Source organism: Corvus kubaryi, unplaced genomic scaffold, assembly GCF_017639235.1.
Source record: "Corvus kubaryi isolate FWS band 111438036 unplaced genomic scaffold, C.kubaryi_AGA036_p1.0 71, whole genome shotgun sequence".
Taxonomy (NCBI): domain Eukaryota; kingdom Metazoa; phylum Chordata; class Aves; order Passeriformes; family Corvidae; genus Corvus; species Corvus kubaryi.
The window spans coordinates 17411060-17433577 of NW_024582059.1; the positions used below are offsets into that span (position 1 = coordinate 17411060).

Genomic DNA, 22518 nt, shown 5'->3' on the forward strand with positions numbered 1-22518 from the left:
GAAGTAAGAAGATGAAGTCAGGCTCTTCTTAGTGATGCCAGTGGAGAGGAGGTAAGGGCACAAATTAAAACACAGGAAAATCCATTTAAGCATAAGAAAACAGTTTTTCTTATGGTGAGCAAGGTCAAACACTGGCACCTGTTGCTCAGAGATTGCCCAGAGTCTCCATTCCTGGAGATATTCAGAACCTGACTGGACATAGCCTTGAGCAACAAGATGACTCTGCTCTGGGGAAGGGTGTGGAATTAGACTTCATACCTCAACCATTCTGTGATTCTCTTAAAAATAATAACCCACAGGTTCTGCTGTCTTGAATGAATTAAAAATCAATTGCTTGTAATCACACTCTTAAGCCCTGGCTTTCATTTACAAATTCTAACATTTAAACATTTGAAGAAAGCCTTCCTACAGTAAATAGGATTGCCCACAATGTGGAGTTAGAGGCTTTTTGGCAGATGTAAGCAAACAACTGTAAGAAGGTGTGAATCATTCTAATTAACTCCATGGGTACATAGCTGGGAAGCTACACAAGGGCAATTTAAATGCCAACATTTCACTGCTGGTCACTTCAGTGGAAATCCTCAGGGTTTCACAGTCCCCTAAGGCCTAAAGACATTTTCCAGGGTGACACAAGCAGCAATGGTCCCCTACACAGAAATCGAACCCTCAAGGTGTCCCTTCATTTCTGCAGTGTGCTTATAGTGGTCTCAGGGACAATGCAGGGTAAGTTAAAAGGAGAAAGTCTGGCAGCATAAAAGAGACCAAGAAGGGAAACTGTCACCAGCAGCTCTTGAGGAAATGAAAGCCATAGCCAGATTCACTCTAATCTCATATTCAACCTAATTAAGTCATAACTTTCTTAACTAACCTAGTGATGACCCAAAATTCAGAGCTGGTTGCTGTAGATGGTTGCAGAAGTTTAGTTTGCTGCAGAGCACAGGAAACCAGAATGAAGCACAAATACTGCCAGAAAGTAGTGGATATGAATTAGCACCTCTGCAGGTTGGACCAAAAGAGCTCTTGCTATCTACTTTCTAGATGCTTGGAGTCACAAAAAATGACAACACCAAGAGCTATAGTGACCTTAAAGCATGCTTAAAAAGGAATTAGGCAGGAAGACACATGCAAACTCATACAAAAGAATGTGGTATCTGCACAACACCACCAGCTTGATTATTTATCACATTCAAGCTAAAATTCTAAACCCTCAGCAGGTATTTTCCAGCTACAGTAACAGAAGAAAGTGAACAAGATTAAGTGTGCTCATGGGCATGCCAGTCTCACACAAATGCTGAAATTTCACATGGTCGAAGGATACAGCCTCCCTTCACCCTGCTCACATCCCACCATTCCCACAAACTATTGGGAAAAAAAAGGAGATTAGTTCACTACTTCCCCTGATGTGGCCACACAGGTGTTGGTACTGCTGTGTAGCAGAGTATGCAAAGATGAGGCCCTGGGAGCAGGCAGGTTTTCACCTTTTAGTGTATTGAAGTTACAGTGGAATTACTGCTTTAGAGAAAAGGAGGACAGTGTGAGTATGGAGAGTGACAGGAGAAACCTGTACATCTGCAGAATAGTCCTGGAGTTCCAAACATACTGGAATCTGTTACACATATTACCTTACATCAAGAAACATAAACATGGGATGATCCCACTAATTACATCGTCAATAAAAGAACAACTGACACTGCCAAAATATAAAGTTTTTGCACTGTGTTTCCAAATTTCTACTGAACTAAGCTCCATGCAACTGATTCTGGACAATCCTGAAGAGGAGGCACTGCCTGTCTGTCATCTTACAGGTCAGTACAGAGTGTGGACACACATGGCAGAAGAGGCTCTGATGCATTTCAAAAAGGTACTGGAGCACAGAAGCTTTACTGGCTTTATTTCACTGAAACAAACCAACAACCAGTAAATTTAGCTGTGGCAAAATTTAAAAAGACAGGGCTATTCCTGGCCTACAACTCCCTCAGACCTACGTCCTCCAGTTCCAAAAGTTTATTTTAGCCATGCGAAAGTCATTTACCACGATCAGAATTACACTGTTGCAAGTAGTACTAAATTCTCACAAAAAGATACATTTTTAAAAAAAATTTGATCCGCTACAGATGGGATTCTTTCAATATTTGGCACTGTCAATGCAAATGAAGGAGAATACCACATCCTTGGTGAACAGGAGAGAAAATAATGAAATATTATTATACTACACACAGATATACATGGAGAAAAAAATACTACCAAAAAGCCATGGCTGGTGTTTTCACCAATATCAATGAAACATCCAGAAAAGGAATAGTGAATATCACTCATCTGGCTTCCATGAAGGCAGGTCTGATTTACAGAAGGAGTCAATGAGATGGTGGAAAACTATTAAAGCACATTAAAGACTAAGGGTCAGGAACAGCAGCATACAATCAAGTTTTTAATTTATCCAGTGATCTGAACTGAACTATATAGTCTGACATAAAACTAAACTATTCTGTCAAAAGAAGAATCTTAAACAGAAGATGAAAATGTCCTCTTTTAACGTGACTGAAATAAAAACTTTAATTTCTTCTCCCTACCTTTTGTTAGATTAAAAGAGGCTACATTCTCATAGGGGGCAGTTGAAATTATTGAATTTTTTTGGATATGACTTTGTTTTAGATATTACTTTGATACCATGGTAATTTTTGAGCGAAGTGTGTTTGGTTGATGTGGGCATCAAAACTATTTTATTTCCATTTTTGAGTAAAAATGAAGTTATTTGGACAGTAAGACTAATACAGAAATGTGCAATACAATAATATGGTTATTAACATAAAAAATACCTTAAAAAGTAAGAAAAGCAATTCTCCAAAAATAACCAGTAAATTTGAACTATACACTCTAGGAAACTCCTGTCTTCCCTTCTCAGAGTATTAGGAATTCACCATAGATTATCAGGGAGATACCATGACTTCTGTGGGTCTGATGAGTCCCTTTCTGACAGCTGTCGGAGATTTCATTGTTATTTCCTTGGATACTGAAATTAAAAGCTTCCACATGAGAATCAAGTCTCCTGTCTTGATACTGCTGCTGATCAGGAACACTCCACCCTTTTTTCAGACCAAATCCATCACAATATCATTATTTATTTAGGGTTTTTTCCCCCTCCACTGAATGCTCTGATCAGTGCATTGATTTCACACATCTTTTAATATTCTTTCCTAATTATTTCATACTCCTTGGGGATCTTATCTACTCAATGCCCTACAGAGAGTGCTCTTCCACTTATATACCTGATTTTGCAGTTTTCTTATAAACTGGCTATAAAGTGAAGTGGTTTGCACTGAGGGGGCCACTAAGCCTAAGTCTCAAGGACTGAACTTTGGACCCGTTGTACTTAAAAATCCTCTTTAACAGCTTCAACACACACACACAAAAGCCCACAAACAAACCAGAATTGCATTAATGAAAGCAATTATCAATATGCAGAAATTTCAGAGTACTAAAGAAATTATCTTGAGAGCTAGAATAACAAGTGAAACAATTCAAATTACAAGGTCATATGCCTAAGAGTGTAGGAACAAGAATTTCTGTTGCATGCTGAAATCACCAGCTGAAATTATAAAGGAAAAGAAAAACAAGTTACTATTTGACTAGCAAGAGAGACACCAGCATGTTCTAGTTACAAAGGCTGTGATTAATCAGGAGAGGCATTTCCAATATGCACTCAGAAGATTGCAGGCTGCTGAAAAAGTCAGGGGCAAAGCCTCCTATAAAAGAGCACATATAGTTCTGACTACTCATATTTGCAGAAATTAATGCCCCTAAACAGAGGCAGAAGAAGGCTAGGAAATGGAAACCCTATTGTACTAAAAGAGACTAAAAGACACTGGCTGGCTCACTTTTCCAAAATGAGAGGCAGGATTAGAGGAATGTAAGATGGCACATCAGATGGTGAACATCACAAGGGAGAAGAATTATTGAAGTTGAAGGACTGCACTTGTGAAACAACAAAAGTAGAACTTGCTGTGAATAAATTCAGGCTAGAAAGAGAGTGGTCCCAATTCTTCAAAAGGGATGAGCTTCTGAAACAGCATCCTCATACAAATAATGATGATGATGATGATGGGGTTTAAGATAACGAATAAGGTAACGAATAAGATTGCATAATGTTACCTAGTATAGAAAAGAATTGAATTTGACACACGAAATATCTTACTGTCCTATGTTCCTGTCACTTTTCCCAATTCCTCTGCAGCTAGGGTGCCAAAAAGTCTGCAGACAGAAAGTTGGCAGGAGTCTGGGGACGCAGCCACCCGTTTTGGTGCTCACTTGAAAAGAGGCAACTGCATACATGGGGTCCCACCGGGGCCCTGGACTGGGAATTTCCTATCATTTTCTCATGTTTCTCTTTTCTACTTCTTACTGTCCTGTTTCAGGGATAGAGTAACCCAAACCAAATCTCAAGTGAAAGCATTTTTATGTGGGAGACCACATATGCATTTCCACAGCGTTTTCTGTAACACTTTCTGTAGGCCTTCCACAATGGTTTGTTTCTATCCCTTCAAAGAGCAGCATAAAGGAACAAAGTGTTTTCAGAGCTATCCACAGCACTACATAGGGTATTTCTTCTTGCAAGGTTGAAACTAGTAAGAAATTTACCTGTGGGCATTCTGCTGGTTTTTACATGAATATAATATCTGTAATTGATTACAAATTTAAATCACATTCTTGGTGCTACTGTGAAGTTGCACTTCAGGCCCAAGAATTTGTTACGAAGCTGAGAAAAAAACCAACATATTTGGAATGATAAGAGTTGTTCCAAAAATAAAAACATAGCAGAAACTGGCATTTTAAAATTTTAGTAGTATATGTGCTACTATTATATATAAGAGTCTTATAACCACAGAGCAATATGTATTATAATACACAGAGCAATCAAGGTTCCACAAAACAGATTACAGAGCAGCACAAACATACAAAAACCCAGTTCCCTCAGAAGCCATTCTAACCCTACAGGATGACCTAACCCACTAGATCCTTTACATCTTTTAAGCAGAAGATCAAACATGTCACCAAAGCCCACCCACACTTCTAGTGGCCTCACTTAAAGTGAAGTCTTAGAGAGAATTAAAATTCTTATGCATTTATCTTGGTGTGATGTAAGTGTCTTGCTGCTAGAGGCTGTGTCCTCTGAGGTATCGAGCCCTGCCTGAGGAGTCTGTGAATTCCCATCTTTCATCTGGGCATATGAATATTCCATGTTATGCCAAGGTCAAAAGCCAGGATTGAGAGTACTAACCTCGTTTACATTTTAACACTTAAAAGCACCACACCTGATCTGGTTCTCCTCACCCAGAGGTACAGAATCCACTGCTTCCTTGCAGAAGTGTGTCTGTGCCCAGCTGTGGAGACCCTTGTCCTTATGCTACAATTTTTTTCCTTCTTGCTATGCATATTTACCCTTAGACAGCATCTAGCTCTTACCCTCATCTGCCACTTCACAAGCTGTCAAATGACTATTCAAGCATTAAAAAAAATGAAGGGTCTGTTAAGTTGTAAATTAAATGACAGTCTATAGCTGAAAATTAGCAGTAACGTGCCCAAAAGTTTATTGATTGCTAAGAAAAGGTGAACAACCCCCCCTACAGCTGACTGTGTAATTACTGACCTTTAGAACCCCAGAGCTATTAATTTAAGAACAGATAGAGTGAACTAGCAAACGAGTTATTTTGCAGCAGGACAGTGAAGGTACATATCAAGTTTTTGCATATGTTCAGTGCGACCTTGAATAGTGTTATTACATGCCTGTATTTTCCATTTTAATGCAGAATATAACCCAAGCTATATCTGGACATAAAATGCCTGTCAACTAGTTCAGAAAATCAGTGGGAAGGCACCTGCAGCTACTGAGGCCTTTCAGTACATTTGAAGAACTCCACAGCCTTCCAGAAAGGTTCTAAAGTACTGTTAAAGGCAGGAAAATTGTATTGCCAAGCTCAGACAGCCGGTACATGTTCTGCAAACATTTCATCTGTACTCCAGGAGATGGAGATGGAAACAGCCAGGAACAGGGCAACAGCAGACAGTAATTCAGCATCAGTACAGTGGCAGGCACACACACACAAAAAACCCCCTCACCTCTCTTCATATTGCTAAATTTCATCTGCTGTAGACTATTGCACAATTCATAGAAATAGCAGCCTAAAGACTATTAACACAAATGCTTCAGCAGTATTTAACTTTTCTCTTTTTCTTCTAAATAATAAGCACTTATTATAATGGAGAAATAGCTGCCTTTTGATGAAGCAAACAATATTTCAAGAGGTCACGTGGTGGAGTTTACAGTAAGAAAAATTTTTAAAATATCTATTAGCTGGAAATAGTGAAAGAAAAAAGGTATCTGACCTGGTGCAGACGTCCTTCCATGAAGAGTAGTTTCATTGGGCAGGAGATCTTTTGAGTTAGAAGTGAATGGTGATTGTCTAAATGTGTCTTCAGAAAAGAAAGGGCTACAGGAAAAAACCAGATGCCTTTTTTAAAGGAAAAGAGCAGTTAACAGAAGAAGAAGTAAATACGAATTTTGACCCCAACATCTGAATATTGTAAGAAATACCATCTTATTAAGAAACCTGTTTCACTTACAGAATTCATGCGGGAAAATAGACAGACCATGAGGCAGCATGCTTTGGTAAAATTGCATTTCAGAGTAAAAACTGAAGACCTCAGAAAAGGCTTTTACCTACATTTCAACATCTTACATTTGCTACATCACAATACAATATGGATCATTAAAATTAACACTTCAAAAATGTGTATTCTATGGTCATATCTGGAGAAGGCAATCAGGAAAGGTAAAAAATATTATTATTTAATAATCTGAAGCATACAGTAGTTATCATTAACTTTTCAAATATTAGGTTAAGATGCTGTCTAGTTCTATTCTGACATGGCCTTTCATGAATAAAGTTAACTCCATAAATTTGATTTTTAAAGCAGGAAACAATTCATAAATTGAGCGGGTGCATCCCAAAGAGTATTAAGCACAAAAATTATCAGCTACATGATTCCAAAAAGAATATTTTGCTTTAATTAACAGGCAGAAAAAGGTCAATTTCAATAGTGAAATGGCATCTCTGTCAAAGTACTTGTTTTCTGCTCAGTTAAAGATCATAACAGGAACAAGCATTCCTTGACATACAGACAGACATCAGCAAGAGGTACATAAGAAAATTCAAAATGGAAAACTACAGTCTTGCTTGGAAAAGTGTTTTCTAAGGAAATGTATTCCATCTGCATACAAACTATCAATTTCTTCTAAGCAAAGTGAGAATTACTTTAAATCTGATCTCTCCCAGATTGAGAATCCTTAACAGGCTGGTGTGCAGTAGGTGTTTTAAAGGTCCAGGACAGGAGGCCAGACCATTTCTGCAGCCTGTTCTTAACCAGTAATGAAATCCACAAATCTTTTCAGGATAAAGGACCTGCTATGAGGTCTTACAAGGTGTTGCACAGTGGGTAGTCCAGACTCCAAGTATATATCAGCTGCACCAAGCTGACCTCACCAGTCCAGATACCCAAAGTTTCTGTCCAAAAGGCATCACTTGCCTGAGTTTTCCCTCGTGCAGTTTTTCTGCAGAGAGTGAACCAGGTGTCTCCACCAAGTCACTTGTATTCTTAGTCAGATCTCTTCTGCCTCAGGGAAACTTGTTGATAATTAGTTAACATGATTGTGAAACTCTTTTGGCAACCACATTGTTTTACTTTCCTATTAGACATTATTCATTCTGTGCTGTTCCATATGTGACAGTTAATGGGATATTTTGGTATTTCTACAAAAGTTTGAACACATCCATAAGCAGTCAACATTAGGGTGTGCTGAAGGGGAAGGCGTGAATTTGCCCCAAACCTGAGCAGTTTGGTGAATGCCAATAGCTGAACAATGCAGGATACTCCAGAAAACAAGTGACCAGGATAAACCAAAACAGCTCCAACCCACATGTGTGAAACTTAACTTCTTCCAAGACTCACACTCCCACTCAGGGGTGACATAATACGAAACAGACTGACACTGTATAAAAATACGGCATGATTTATTGCAACATTCCTCTCACTGGTTTAATAATGATTTGAAAGAAAAACGTCAATAAAAAATGTTTTAGTACTATTGTAATTCTTCAAAATCTTGTAATCCACTCGGGTTTCCATGTTGGCCTTCCTGTTTGTGCCTCAGATTCAGTCACTGGGACACTGCTCTTTGCTGGTTCTAAGCAAAGCGGATGGTGCAGAGCTTATCTGTTTCAGGTTAGGCCATAGATCACAAGCAGGGTGCTGTTGAGGGCCGCATCATATCATATCCCAAGGATTTCCCTCTCCACCACTGGCCTCTGTGAATTGCAGAACCATCCTTGGATACATCTTTTCTGCCTTCCTCTAGAATGGCAGCTGAGTCTCTTCAGTGGTGGCCCTATTACTTCTATTTCAGCAGGTACGTCCTCCGATTCCCAGCGCAAAATACAGAGGGAGGAGCTCCTGCTTCATAGTAAGAAATGACACACATTGTCCTCAATCACTGTGCAAAGTCCTTTCTGATGAAGATTAAGCTTTAGGATATCTTTTATTTTTCCTCTGGCTGCACTTTTCCAGTTTCATGGCTACACAGTTCTCTAGATGAAAGAAACTTATCTTGGCATCTTACGCTGGCGTACTCACTTCCAGATCACTCGCTTCTCCACTTTCTGTCTTCTTATCACAGATGGCAGGCTCTACCATCTCACTCAGCCAGTGAACTGTGAGGAATCCTTGCCAGTTCCAGCTGCTTAAGCAAAGTCATATGGAAGTATATGCTGGCAAAGTCCAGGAATACTCACAGGAGGAACAGCAACAGAGAGGTGACAGTTAGAAACGTTAATAAGGAATAAGAGAGCAAAAAGTGCTTGTGTACCCCATCTTGCTGGGGTTTGCTGATTTCAGCCTCACCAGTGACACAGCTAAATCTTTGTGCTCCCCAGCTGCTCACAGGTGGACAACACTGACCTCACCTTGGCTCTCTGCAGCTGTCAGCATATTTCACACAGCAATTGTGATTCAAATGCCTTTCTGTCATTACTCCAGATGTGGGCTGGTGAGCCAAACTGCAACACCACACGTTTTCTTAATGCAGTCCAAGTGCCTCTATCCTCCACTGGCTGCTCCATCACATTCTATTTTTGAGAAGGCGTCATACCTTACCAGTAAAGGCTTCCAGCTGTTTATTTAGTTTGGGGTGGGTTAGGTTTTTTTTGGCAAGGTTTTCAAGTGGCTTGAACTCACAGGATTTAGTAGACTGACTCACTTCCCCTCTTAAGAAGCTCTCCTTATTCATGTCTTCTTCTGTTGATAAATAGGCAAGATAAGAAAAGCACCCAGAAAAACTGAACCAGGCACTCAGCATTTCATGCCCGGATGGGTGGCAGCCACTCTAAGGACATCTCAGTAAAGCTCAACACAAGTTTGACAACAGCCAACTGCGCTACCCTCTTAAAAGTTGGCAGTCAGAAAAAGGGCAAGTTATCTTTGAACTGTCCTCAACCTTTCCAATTGGAATTATCTTTGATAGATCCAAAAGTAGCTCTGGATTCTCACACCAGTCCTGCTGGTAACATTATGAGACACTGAAATCTATTTTCAACTATTTGCCAGCCCCTCCCTGCAGTGCACCCTGGATGGTTAATGAGTAGTTGGACAATATGTGCATTGATCTCTGTTTGTATCTCAGGCTTATGTGCTTTAAGTAGCACAGAAAGGCGCGCAGGCTGCATATCCGACAAATTCCCGCACTAGCAAATATGGGAAGCATTCACTGTAACCAGAAGCTAAAAGCTCAATTGAATTATCTTTCAACTTGTAACATTAAAAAGTCCCTAATGTACATTTACTGAGCTGGTCAGTTTATTAAAAACAAGTTATTTATTGCAGCTACCATGAATGAGTAGGACAGGCCTAGAAATTTAAGTACAATATGTTTTAGAAATGTTTTCTTTGCAACTGAAATGCTTTTCCATTCTGTCTGGGCAAAGCTGTTTTAATTTAGCACCAAGAACTTCTGTAAAGGGGCTGCAGAGGCAAGAAGCTCTTACTCTATCTTTGAACGAACTCTTCATCACTTCAGTGTGCTCAGTCTCCAACCCACCCACAATAACTTTCAGGTAGGGAATAAATGTATCCTCAACAGTTCCTGCCTACTCCTCCTACCCTACCAAGGGCTCCTAAGTCTTTACCAATTACAGCTACCAGCACTTAACTGTCTAAGATCTTTAAATCTTCCCACAGGGACACCTCACCTTGCTGCTCATGGATATGTAAACACCTTGTGGGCTTGCTCCCAACCCCAGAACTGTAAAGTGCACATTTCTTTAACAGCACAGGCTACAATAGGATGATGTTTTTAATTCCTGGCTAATTTAAATTATCATCATAACGTAACTGTAATCTTTAACAAATGTTTTGTTAGCACTGTCCTACAGTTTGACTTTTAAAAATTCATCTCTAGAATGTATTGAGATGACAGAAATACTAGACTGAATTTTTTTCTAAGGAAATCTAGTTTGACAGAAGACAATAGAAATCACCTCTTCTTACATTGGTCCATGTCTTAAAATCCCGTTGGCAGCCGGGTCTTCCCTCAAGCAAGCACTGCATGTACCATGCAGTTTAAGTTTCATTTTTTGTTGAAAAAAAATAGAATAAGTAATTCTTAAAATGATGTGTGAATACTTGATCAGAGGAGAACAGTCATTTTGGCCCAAAAGGTTTTTGTCTTACAAACCCTAAGCAATCAAATCCATATTTGTAGCTTTTCAGACATGGGCTCCATTACTCATGGAAATATCTTACATTTGTACTATCAGGTCACATTTGCAGGACATAGGCAGGTTTGAGTTCACAAGGCAAGAGGAAGCAATGCTATTTACAGTGCAGTTTTGCAGGTAACCATGGGCTGTACTTACCTGGCTGTAGTTCTGATGGTGTTATCTTTATTGTGGTTGTGCTCTTTGCTCACCTTTTCTGCAGAGGAACACACGCGGGTTTTTGTGATTAGCACATGTCATATGATGTCTATCAGATTTTATTCAGCAAAACTATTTTAATGCTTTCAGGTAACAGCATAAGCCAGGGTAATTTAGGGTAAATAGTTCCAGCATGATTAGAGAATGGGCATGACTTTATTTAAACTGACACCCAACAAGTTTTTTCAGCTCCACACGTCAGTGCTCCATCCAGAGTGTGCAGTGCAAGTGTTCATTGAACAGTGCTGGTTCCAGTGCCTTTGTATGAATGACAGATGAGGTTCACCTCCTTTGCCAAGGGAAGTGGGCAGTGCAACCCCAGGAGTGCTGCATCCTGCAGCCACTGGCCACTTAGGCCAGGAACTGCCATCTGCAGATTCCCCTCTACAGGGATCAAACCAGTCGTCACAAATTATTTAATTAGCTTTCAAAAATACAGGAGCTGAACTCTGGCTTTTCCAACTCAGTTGAAATACTGTGAACCTGACCTGGCTGCCACAGTGCTTTAAAGCATATGCAAACTATGGGAGACATTTGGCAAGGCCTCTGTGTTTCAAGTGTGAGGGTAGGAAGGTTCTAACTCCTATTATTTTTCAGCCCTGGTGATCTCACAGTTTCATAGAACTTTGGGGTTATACAAAAAAATCTCATTTTGTTCTTTAACTCCAGCTATGGAGCAATTGCACTGGATTTACCTGATAGCTGGAAGAGCAGTTCAGACGCCATCTTCACTGATATGTCCTGGCTGAAGAGATTTCTCTCTGGGAGCACACGGCCTTCAGGTGCCTTCTGGATGCGCTCGCTGATGTCTCGCCCCAATAAAGTGCTGTAGCCAACATTTTGGCTGGGCTGGCTGGGTGACACCGAAGCCTGCGAGTCATGGATGTCAACCTCCATCGGTTCTTCCTTTATCTTTACCGTCTGGTTTTCCTTGAAACTCTCAGCTGCAAATATGTATTTAAAAAAAAATAAACAAGCACCATAATTATTTAATTAGGCTGCAATTTTTCAGAGTGCTCAAAGCAGAAATCACAATTACCAAGTTATAATTTGTGTACCGCATCCCTGCAAATGGGAAGGAAATCAAGCAGCTGACAGCCTCAGTATTCTTCTGGCTGTCATAAATAGAAGCATGCTCTTGAAAATAATTTTTCAAACTAGAGAGCAGAAAACAGTTGCATATTTGCAAATATGAGAGTTACATCACTTTCTATGAATACTGAATGTGTGATAACACACCAGTAAGCGAAGCTTTGTTTCTATTTAGTAAATGGAGTTGAAGCTACACTTCAGCTCTCCTAAGGTGGGCACTGAAGGTCTCTCACAACTCCAAGTTACTCTGTATCAGCAGAAGTACCAGCACCAACAGTCAGAATTATCAGCATGGGGATAGGGGCAGAGGAAGAAACCTCATCTTTTCCTCTTCCACTCTCTTTGGCTTTTGTGGAAAATTCCAGACAACCGTGTGAAGAACCTGTTTGTTACACCTGCACAAGCTTTCAGGATGAGAGGAGTATTCTGGGGCTCATGTTTTTCTCAAGGCTGACAGATATTCCCTCATACATTACAAGGTCCATTAACCTTGATGACCAGTTTTGTCAAGTCCATATCCTCCCCTCCTTGCCTTCCACTCTGGCATTACAGGTCTAGCAAACAAAACCATAGTCTAGAAGCCAATTTCTAGTTCATTTTCTACACTTGGGATTCCTTGGAAGCTGCTGAATGCTTTGGTTTGGCTGCAAGGTAAGTGATAATTTTTTCCTCAGAAAAAATGCCCTGAAATCTCAAAATCAAGGCTCCAAGGTAATTTGTTTACCACACTCCACATACCTATACAGCCCTTTTGTTTCAGACTTTCTGCTGTGAAAAGAGAAGTTGAAGACCTGTAGAATTTATTCTCAATTTCATTTCAGAGAAAGATGATTTTTTTTTCCCCCTGATGAATTTTCATTCAGAGCACTCCTGAAAGGGCATTGGTATCATGGCAGAGCTGCCCAATGAGGTGTTGCTCCTGCTGGCTGGATGCTGACCAGAAACTCCAGAAACAGGCAGCCTAAAAAAGGCAATATGTCTGGAGAACCAAGAATATAAATAAATGCATGAACAGAGTTAAATACCAGAAGGGGAACCCAGGTAAGGAATCGGTGCAACAAAATGTGTTGCTGCTCTCTCTGTTTTCCCCATCCTCTGTAACTCATGTGTGAGTGTGTCGTCTTCACTGATTTTATTCCAAGTGGAAAAGTTTCAGGCCTTCTGTTTTCAATTACCCAATATTACAGTGGATCTCAGAAGCACCAAAACATGGTTTGGTTATCCCCAGAAATGTTTTCAACCTCCTCAGCTGTTCGGTGTCATGCTGTTGTCTCCCGCAAAAGATTAACAGAATCCCTTTATTGTGAAGGCATAAGCATTCTGCCTAAAATTAAACTGGTATGTGTCACCAAGGCCTTTTTCATTACCTTGGGTTTTCCCTCTCTCCACATTCCTGGAGTAGAGAAAAAGTGGCTTTACTTCCTACAGCTCTTAAAAAAAAAAAAAATTGAAGCCAGGAGATAAAAGCCACTTGGATATGTTCCAGAAACAATTTACATGAAGTGCTTTCAATCTTTTCTTATGACATTTCTTGACCTTTAAAAGACACATATAAACATTGATAAAAATCTTTACCATCTACTATCCACAGATACATCTCAGACTTCAGAAATTTTTATAGTGAATTCTCAGCTGAAGACCGGTTAGAAATATCATAATGCCTTTCTTTTTTGTCCTGTTAAGAAGATTTTTCTTTCTTTTTTTTTTTTGTTTAAAGCTTCCATTACTCTCTTATTATAAAACCACAGAACCTTGCATCTGTGTTTAAAAGTGTAAAAATAGCATGCTGTGCATTGAAAGTGAACACAGAGCAGCAAAGGAACGCATCAGGTAACACTGTCAATCAAAAGCTTGCTCAGGTAATTCCGCAAACAAATGACTTCTTCAGATGTCTGACAGACTGAGCACTGCACCCAGCTGCCAAATTTAGGTGCAGAGTCAGGCTGACCTTTGCTGCTCTCTCTGCTTTTAAAATATTCTTTCTATTTCTGTTCCTGCTCCACACAGTTTAATTCCCTGTCCTGCAAATGCTTTTGTATCAGAGAAACTGATAGGACCCCAACTAACGCAAGAGTCAAGCAATACCAGTGACCTTCTCTCCCTCACCATCAGCAAGCACTCCAATTGCCCTAACTAAATCTACATATTTGATCATTTCCTTTGACCTTTATCTTCCCAGCTGCACCCTTTTGATCTGACAGAATGTCCCTGCCAAATGTGAATTCTGTCATACTCTAAATCCCCAAAGCAAACACACAAAGAGAAGACTGAAGGAGGGTTTCTGATAATTTTACAAGAGCTAATGAAAGGGAAACACAGTCACAGTCTGTCCCACAAGCAGCAATCACAGGCATAAAACCCCGCTGTGCTAGATCTTGTACTGGCAAAACACTGCAATTAAGGTTATGCCCATACCTGTCTCACCACATAGGCAGTCAAACTCCAGCTTCTTGAAGATTATTTTCCCTTCTGTACTGTTCATTGCAGAGCAAGGTGATAGCCCTTATTTCTTTACATAGGTATCTCACACAGTTATAGTGCAGCTAAAGCTTTTCAAGTCAAGTACAGGTACACAAAAAGGTCTCCCGGTTCAAATAATGAAAATCATTTTATCTTTGACTTTTATAGCAGACCCAGTAGATGAGCTGGTTAAATAATCTGCAATGTATCAGAATATGAAGTTAATACGAGAGTCACGTTTTTTTCTTCAGGTCAGATTTTTATAATAGTACAACAAAAATCCGTGGGCTAAAAAGACTCAAGTAGCTCAGAAGTATCCAGACCGTGATCTCCAAAATATGGCCTGCTATTCATTCAAAGCTAACCTGGGTGAGGCTCCGAATAACAGCACAGCAGTGCTGAGACACATGTGGCAAAAGATGAACTAAGTCACCTAATATGTCTTTTTCTGCCATTAACTTTGTGATACAGAAACACCTTAACAAAATAAGAGAAAACAGAGAAAATTATTTTACACATGCATGTACTTTATCAACCAACAGAGATGCTGTTTCTTTACAGAGCAGTGTAACTTTTAATCATCTAATCTATGAAAGCCTTAATTAATGTCATCCCATTCACATAGAGTGAGACGATTTTCCACATCAGATATGAGAAATAGAGTACTGGACAGGCTTGTTCCAGGAGGAAGCAATTTCTTCCAGTTTTCAAGTTCTCTGGCATTCACAAGTGCAAAGAACCACAAAGTAGTGATATGTGCTAAAAAAACCCCCCCAAACCTAGAAGAGCAGAAACATACAACAATACTTGTGCTACCTAAAAGCTCAGGGTACAACATTTACCCCTGAAGGCCTGACAGTGTCACCTCAATAAGATGTAGTAGTAAGAGTACTTCTTAAATTTAGCCTTAGGCAACACCTCTCTCCAGCCTAGGACAGAGGCTGGCAAGTTCTAGAAAGACCATATTCAGTCTCTGAAAATTGAGGCTATCACAACCCAGTCCCCACTGAGCACAAGTCAGCAAAATGCCCTTGTGGCATCCCAGGCCAACCATATTTTGGGCCACTTTATCAGATCTGCAGCCATCAGGCAGAGGGAGGAGATTCTTACCCTCTGTTCCGCATTTACGAGGCTGCATTTAGGGTATTGTGCCCTATCTGGGGCTCCCCAGTACAGGACAGACACTGACATCCCAGAGCACGTTCAGAAGGCAACCAAGGCTGTCAGAGGGCTGCTACAAGACAGAAGAGGAGAACAGCTGCAAAAACTGGATTTGTTCAGCCTCAAGAAAACAACACTAAGGGGACACTTTGTTGCTGTTGACAGCTCTCTAAGGAATAAAGGGAAGGTGTAGAGAAGCTAAAGTCAGACTTCTCTCAGAAATACACAGTGATGAGTCAACAGACAAGTTGGAACATGGGGAATTCTGTTTATACATACAGGAAAAAGTATTCCCATCAGGATGGTGAAATACTGACACACGTTGCTGAGAGAGGTTCGGTTTTCCATCCCTGAATACATTCAAAACTTGGTGAGACCCTCAGCAGCCTGCCCTTATTGGATCTGCTTTGAGCAAAGGTCTGGAATAAATGACCCTGGAGGTTCCCTCCAAACAAAATTATTTCCTGAACCTTCGGCACCAGGCCAGCTGTGGGTTTATCTTGCAGAACTTTCAAAAGGAAGGGAACACTTGTTCTAATGCAGCACTAGAAATTTTTCTTAATGTCTACTCCAAACTTCCCAAGCTGCAGCTGGCACCCCTTCCTTTACCATCTGCCACCAGGGAGAAGAGGCTAACTCCACCACTTTCCCAAGTTTCCTTCAAGTAGGTGCAGGCTGCAATTAGATCGGCCTTCAGTTCCCCTGTGCCAGACTGAACAGGCTCAGTTCCCTTGATGCCTCTCAGCAGAGGGAAGCCATGACCTGATGGACCTGATCAGAAGGTTTGGAACACTCTCCCTGTGGAGACAGGCTGACAGAGCTGGGCTTGTTTAGCCTGGAGAAGGGAATGCTCCAGGGAAACCTTACAGCAACCTTTCATTACTCAAAGCTGATTTGTAAGGTGAGGACAGACTGTTTAGCCTGTTGTGATACGACAAGAGGCAGTGGTTGTAAATTAAAAGAGGGTACATTCAGACTATATATAAGGGAAGACTTTTTTTACAATATGAGTGTTGAAACATGGGAACAGGTTGCCCAGAGAGGTGGTAAATGGCCCATTCCTGGAAATGTTCAAGGTCAGGGGCTCTGAGCAACCTGAGTGTGTTGAAGATGTCCCTGGTCATTGCTGAGGGGTTGGACTGGATGACCTTTAAAAGGTCCCTTCCATCCCAGACCATTTTGTGATTCCAGGCAGCACTCACATGCTCTGGAGGGGACACTGAACATACCCTTCCTAATGCAGCACACTCTGCTTTTCCCCTTATTTGAGATAGAAGTCAAAGGTAAGTGGATATATTTCATAAAAAACACAAGTCATGAAGTAATTATTGCTTTTGCTGATACAACAGCTGTCCAATAACCTTGCATTGCCAAAATCAAATGAACACTTGTTAAATCATTCATGTTTCTTCCCACCATTTTGTTTAAAACTCCACTCTGTGACTAAAATTCTAAGTTGCTCATATTTGCTGAAATGTCCATCAGCTTTACAAATCAACTTTATGAATCAACTTAGAAAAGAAAGCCTTTCCCATATGTCTCATAAATTGGACTGATGTACCAGTCTCCCCAGTGAAGCAGACAGGGGTAACTAGTGGGTCAACTTGTACCAGCTTCAAAAGCTTTCAGCACAGAGAATCAGGCGTTTTGTTATGCTAATTGTTCTGATTTGCTAGAAATAAACATGCCCTAAAACAGCTTAAATAAAACCTCAGAGGTAGGGAACAGTTGGCGAGCCCTGAAGGTTCTGCTACAGAGACACAACAAGGAACATCTGATGTTCCCTAGGGCACTGTGCTTGATGCTTTATTTTGCTAGTACTTTTTACAAACTGCTGTTTTATATAAGACAACGTCAATGAATCAATGTAACAGGATCCTGCATTAAAAAAAAAAATCATGAAATGGCTCATATTTTTAAAAGTGGAACCTCTGAACTCCCATGTTACAGAATTTTGCAACTACAAGCTGCTTCACAGAAATGAGAGCCAAGGAAAAGAAATGGAGCAAATTAAAGCAATAGACTAATTAGAGTTGTGATAGACATCTGCTGCTCCTTCCATTTAAATGGCAGGATGGTGGTGCTTACCTGCAAGACCCTGCTTGAAGAACCTGGTTAAAATAAAAACCCAAAACACCCACTTGGCTAGTAGCAGGGTATAATCTGGCTATGTGACTTGCCGTGGTTTGCCATTTCTCTAGTTCCCACAAAGTCTTATTTCAGATCACACACTTCACCACTTACGTTCTGGGCTCCTACAGAAGCACCAAGGAACAACAGACTTCCCTGTATTTTGCCTCCTCTGCCCGTTATCAAGGCCTTGACAGCTCTCCTGCAATCAGTCCAGGTGCAGGGACTCTCACGAGGTACCAGCAACAGGGATCTCCAAAGAGCAGCCTAACTCCACACAGGCACTACCCAAAGCAGTCCACAATGTTGTGGAAAAGAAATATGCAGCAAGGTTAGTTCTGGCCTTTACCATATGCTAGAATTGTACTATCAGTCTTTTGCCCTCGTTTTACTCTTTTAAAATTGTTGTTCTAACCCATGTGATTTCAATTAAACGTATGATACAGTGTCAAAAAAATTAACTACAAGGCACGATATACAAAATTACCATAAACATTTCTAAGTGGATAAAGGCTTCATCAAAAAATGCCAAAAAACCCATCACACCCCTCCCCTGTAATAACCAGTTGTTCCAAAAGAGGAACTATCATATAATTAGGTGACAATAAATGGAGTTGATCAGGAATGCTTTTGGAACAGAGCAACACCTCACTTTGTGTGCTGAGGTCATGAAGTATGCACTAATTGCATGTGCAGATAACCCAAAATTAAGACACTTTGTTGGTACTGGTGTGTTACAAGAGAACACTGTGTGACCCGAGGATTGAAGAATAAAAAATCCAAAGGAACCAAACAGCACAAAGGTCACACATTTGCTTGGGATAACAAGGAGGTGTGCAGTACATGGGGAACTGACCCACTGAAAAAGAGAGGAGGAAAACACCCTCAGTTACTGCTGACATGCAAAATGAACACATTTCAAGAAGAGGATACATCTGAAATAAAGGTAAATGTGATTCAGACAACATTTCTAGGACATACTAATATCCCTGGGTAAAACATTACTTGAAAAGTGCTAGTAGCTGGGATAGAAATTATACTCCTCCACCTATGCATTCATTTTCAGACAAGAAGCCAGAACACTGTATGCTTCTAAAAGCTAATATGTGCCCCAAACATATCAGCAGCACGACTATTTCAGCAGAAAATGAGTTTTTCAGCTCTAAAATTGGCATGTAAATGCAAATATTTATTTTCAATTTCAATCTTCTCTGAAACCTACCTTTCAATTTATAAGACTGAGTGTATGAAACTGATCAGGAATCATTGAGGGCACCACTTAATTAAGTATTTTGAGAAATAAATTAGCTTTTCCACAAAAGAGAACTTGTAAGAATGTAAAAAACAGTTATTCTAACTGATTTTATGCAATATTGAATGGGAATGTAAAATCTTGCAGGGATGGCACCCTTCCAAACAGAGATGACAGCAATTTGCCCCACTCCACTATCTCCTCAAATCTGTTTGCTCACCACTGGATCTAGTCTCAGTCAAAACTTAGCAATGGACAGAATTCCCACCTCACCTTTGTGCACTCATACATATCATGGCGTGAATTTTATTTTCTTCTGTAAACTGGAGGTTGAAAGTCTGCTTGAACTTTGCCTGGTAACTCCCAAGCACCATTTCTTTCAAATGGGCATTTGATTTATTCTGAAATAGCAGTTTGATTGTTAGGAAGATTTGTCCTCACCATTTGGATGGAAGTGGGTTCTGCCTAGACAGGCCCAAGAGACACGAGCCCTCTTAGCCTGGATAATCCTTTGGAAGAAGAGTGAGTAGGTATCACGCCTATGAACTGAATCCCAGGGGAACATGGGAGAGAGAGAACTGGTGTAAAAGGTCCAGTTCCACCAAAGTCATGTGCGGGCCTGATCTCACACTGGTCTTGTTGCTAGAAGCAAGCGTCCCAGCAGCCCGCCAGCTTGAAAGAGAGAGCCTTGTCTTGTAGAACTAAAGTAGCTGTGTGTGATTTTCTCTTGTTTCTGTCCATCTGCTTCTACAATGGCAACTAACAAATGTTCTGTTAATGTTCTACCACAGCAGAAGATGTTTATTATTCTAACTTTTCCTAGCTCTAGAGCCATTTCTGAGTGGCTGACAAATGGGGCCTGACAAGGGGCTGGTGATTTGGAGTAAATCTACCTTACAGTGCGTACCAGACCAAACCAGGCTCCAGAGCTGGAAAGGCCTTCCACCACCCTGTACAGCTAAGAGCTGGCAACATTAGCACCTCGTTTTGGGAAAAGAGGTTTCCCAGTGAAAAATATAAACCAGTTTATCCTTCACATGGAAGGAGATAGCAAGGTCTACGCCCAAATCCCAAGAGGCTCCCACCCACGAGGCTGAAACAATCAGCAATATTCTTGCTCAGGATAACAGCAGCACGTATGTCAGGAATGCAGGGAGCACAATACTATTATGTTGGAAATCCCTTGCTGAATTTGTATGTGGTGCAGGTTTTGGTGATTAGTATTACGCAGAAGAAAGGGAAAATAACAAAGCAAGAACGCAATCCATTCAGTCCTAACCAAGAATATAAAGAGTCTGGAAGGACTTGACTCAAACCCAATAATAAAATATATCAAATCTAACAAGGGCACTTGACTGACGATTTCCCACAAAGAGTAAAACATCAAGATATACTCATTCCATTTTTTTTGTTTCTTTCCAGTAGCATGAAAAAGGAGGAAGTTTGTTCTTGTTTTCCCTTTAATCTGAAGAAGTAGCTCAGGAAGAAATGTGGATGCTCCATCCCTAGAAGTGTTCAAGGCCATATTGAATGAAGCTCTGAGCAATGTGTTCTAGTGGAAGATGTCCCAGCCCATGGCAGAGGGGCTGGAACCAGTTGATTGTAATCTATAACTCCCTGAAAGGAGGTTGTAGCCGGGGAAGTCTCTTCTCCTAAGCAACCAGCAACAGGACAAGAGGAAATGGCCTCAAGCTGCAGGAGGGGAGGTTCAGGCTGGACATCAGGAAGAATTCCTTCACAGAAAGGGTTGCCAAGCATTGGCATGGGCTGCCCAGGGAGGTGGTGAAGTCACCATCCCTAGAGGTGTTCAAGAAATGACTGGACGTGGCACACAGTGCTGTGGCCCAGGACAAGGTGGTGATCAGTCAGTGGTTGGAGCCAATGATCTTGGTGGTCTTTTCCAGCCTAAATGATTCTGTCACCTTTAAGGTCCCTTCTATGATTCTATGAAGAAGTGGCTTAATTGTTTAAGTAAGGTCTAAGTCACCAAAACCAGGCTACAGAATTGCTTACAGTAGGTTGGGAAGTCCCAGTGATCTGGGAGTATTCTACCAGATAAAGATTAAAAAAAACCCCAAAAACCCACTAAAGAAGCCATTCATCTTAAATCTTCCCCTTGTAGTTGTCCTATATTAAACTGTATCTCAGTTTTCCTCTAGTGTTTTCCTCTACAGTTTCTGCCTTAGATGGTAATTCAGGGAAGTGCAAGTTGAAAACTGTCTGTGACAAACTGGGTGTAACCCCACCCCCTGGCTGATGACAGAATACTGACGGCAGGAACACCGACTTCATAAATCCTGGTCACTCTTCACCTCCTAATCTATGGATTAGCCAAAAAGACCACTGTCAGCAAAAACTGCTCAGTTCCTAAGAGCTTGTAAGAGAAATGTTACACTGGTATATTTCTTACTACAGTCTTTAAAGCCTGGGAGGTCCCAACACAAGCTGAAGACTTGACCAAGATTTTATACATGAAGGATTTCTCTCATATAAACAGGTATTTAAGGCACAAATATTCTAACATAATAGTCAGCAATAAAACAATTTAAAAACATCCTGCTTGTGCTGAACTCCAGACTGACAATCCAGACCACTTGTGTCTCTGAAGTACTTGACAAAACATTAAATTACGGAGCTCTTTCCTTATAGTTACATAAATTTATATGTACCAAGAAAAATAGTCACAGCTTAGCATTCATTAGGCTGCAAACTTTTGCTACCAAAACACCCCACTCAAACCAGTTACCAGCAGTAACAGTGAACTACACCAATAACCAAATATTTAGTATTTGGGAGTCTGGGAAAAATCTGGAAACTGCTGCTCTGATCAGCTTTTTTACTTGGAAAGCACTTTTTACACCACTAACATGGAAGGCTTGCAAATCAATGATTCAAATTCTTCTGCAATTATAGTGTGGAGGCATGAACAGGAGTGAATTAATTACATGTTTTATGGGGGAAATCCTAGTCAACTCAAGTCTTTCAGGTACAAATCTGAGCTCAAATTCAAGGTTGAGAGCATCCAATCGACAAATGATTGCAGGTAGGTTTGACAGGGATCTCAGAAGTTACTAAACTTTAAGTATTCCCACCAGCACTTCTTGCATGACTTTGGCATAATTAAAAAAAAGTCTTGTCCAGTTTTGGAGAAGACTTAAAATCTATCAGATCCAGTTCAGGTACAGAAGTACAAAACCCAGCCTGCCACACTGACTTTCATGTCTTGATCCTAAAATTGGTCTGTTAGAAGTTCAAAGCCTTTTCATCATTTACTTCACCTGATCCCAGTGGGAAGAATTCAACCCTTTTACTTTCTCTTAAACCTCAATTCTGACAGGTAGCCAAATCATAATTAGCAGAATATACATTTTTATTTGACTCCCTTCAGCTTTAACATTACCT

The 22518-nt window shown here is 40.5% G+C and overlaps 1 protein-coding gene across 5 annotated transcripts in view; it reads right to left on the bottom strand.

Moving 5' to 3' along the window:
* The window catches only part of ZNF827 (zinc finger protein 827), a 100743-nt gene that overhangs the window by 26589 nt on the left and 51636 nt on the right, over positions 1 to 22518 (bottom strand). For all 5 annotated transcript variants that reach the window (XR_006019872.1, XM_042049627.1, XM_042049626.1 and 2 more), the window contains exons 6-8: positions 11717 to 11965; positions 10962 to 11019; positions 6382 to 6485 (exon numbers count right to left, since the gene is read on the bottom strand). Coding sequence is in view for 4 of the 5 variants with exons in the window: in XM_042049627.1 (XP_041905561.1) it covers positions 6382 to 6485; positions 10962 to 11019; positions 11717 to 11965 (411 nt within the window). In the remaining variant the exon portion in view is untranslated. The remainder of the gene's footprint in view (positions 1 to 6381; positions 6486 to 10961; positions 11020 to 11716; positions 11966 to 22518) is intronic.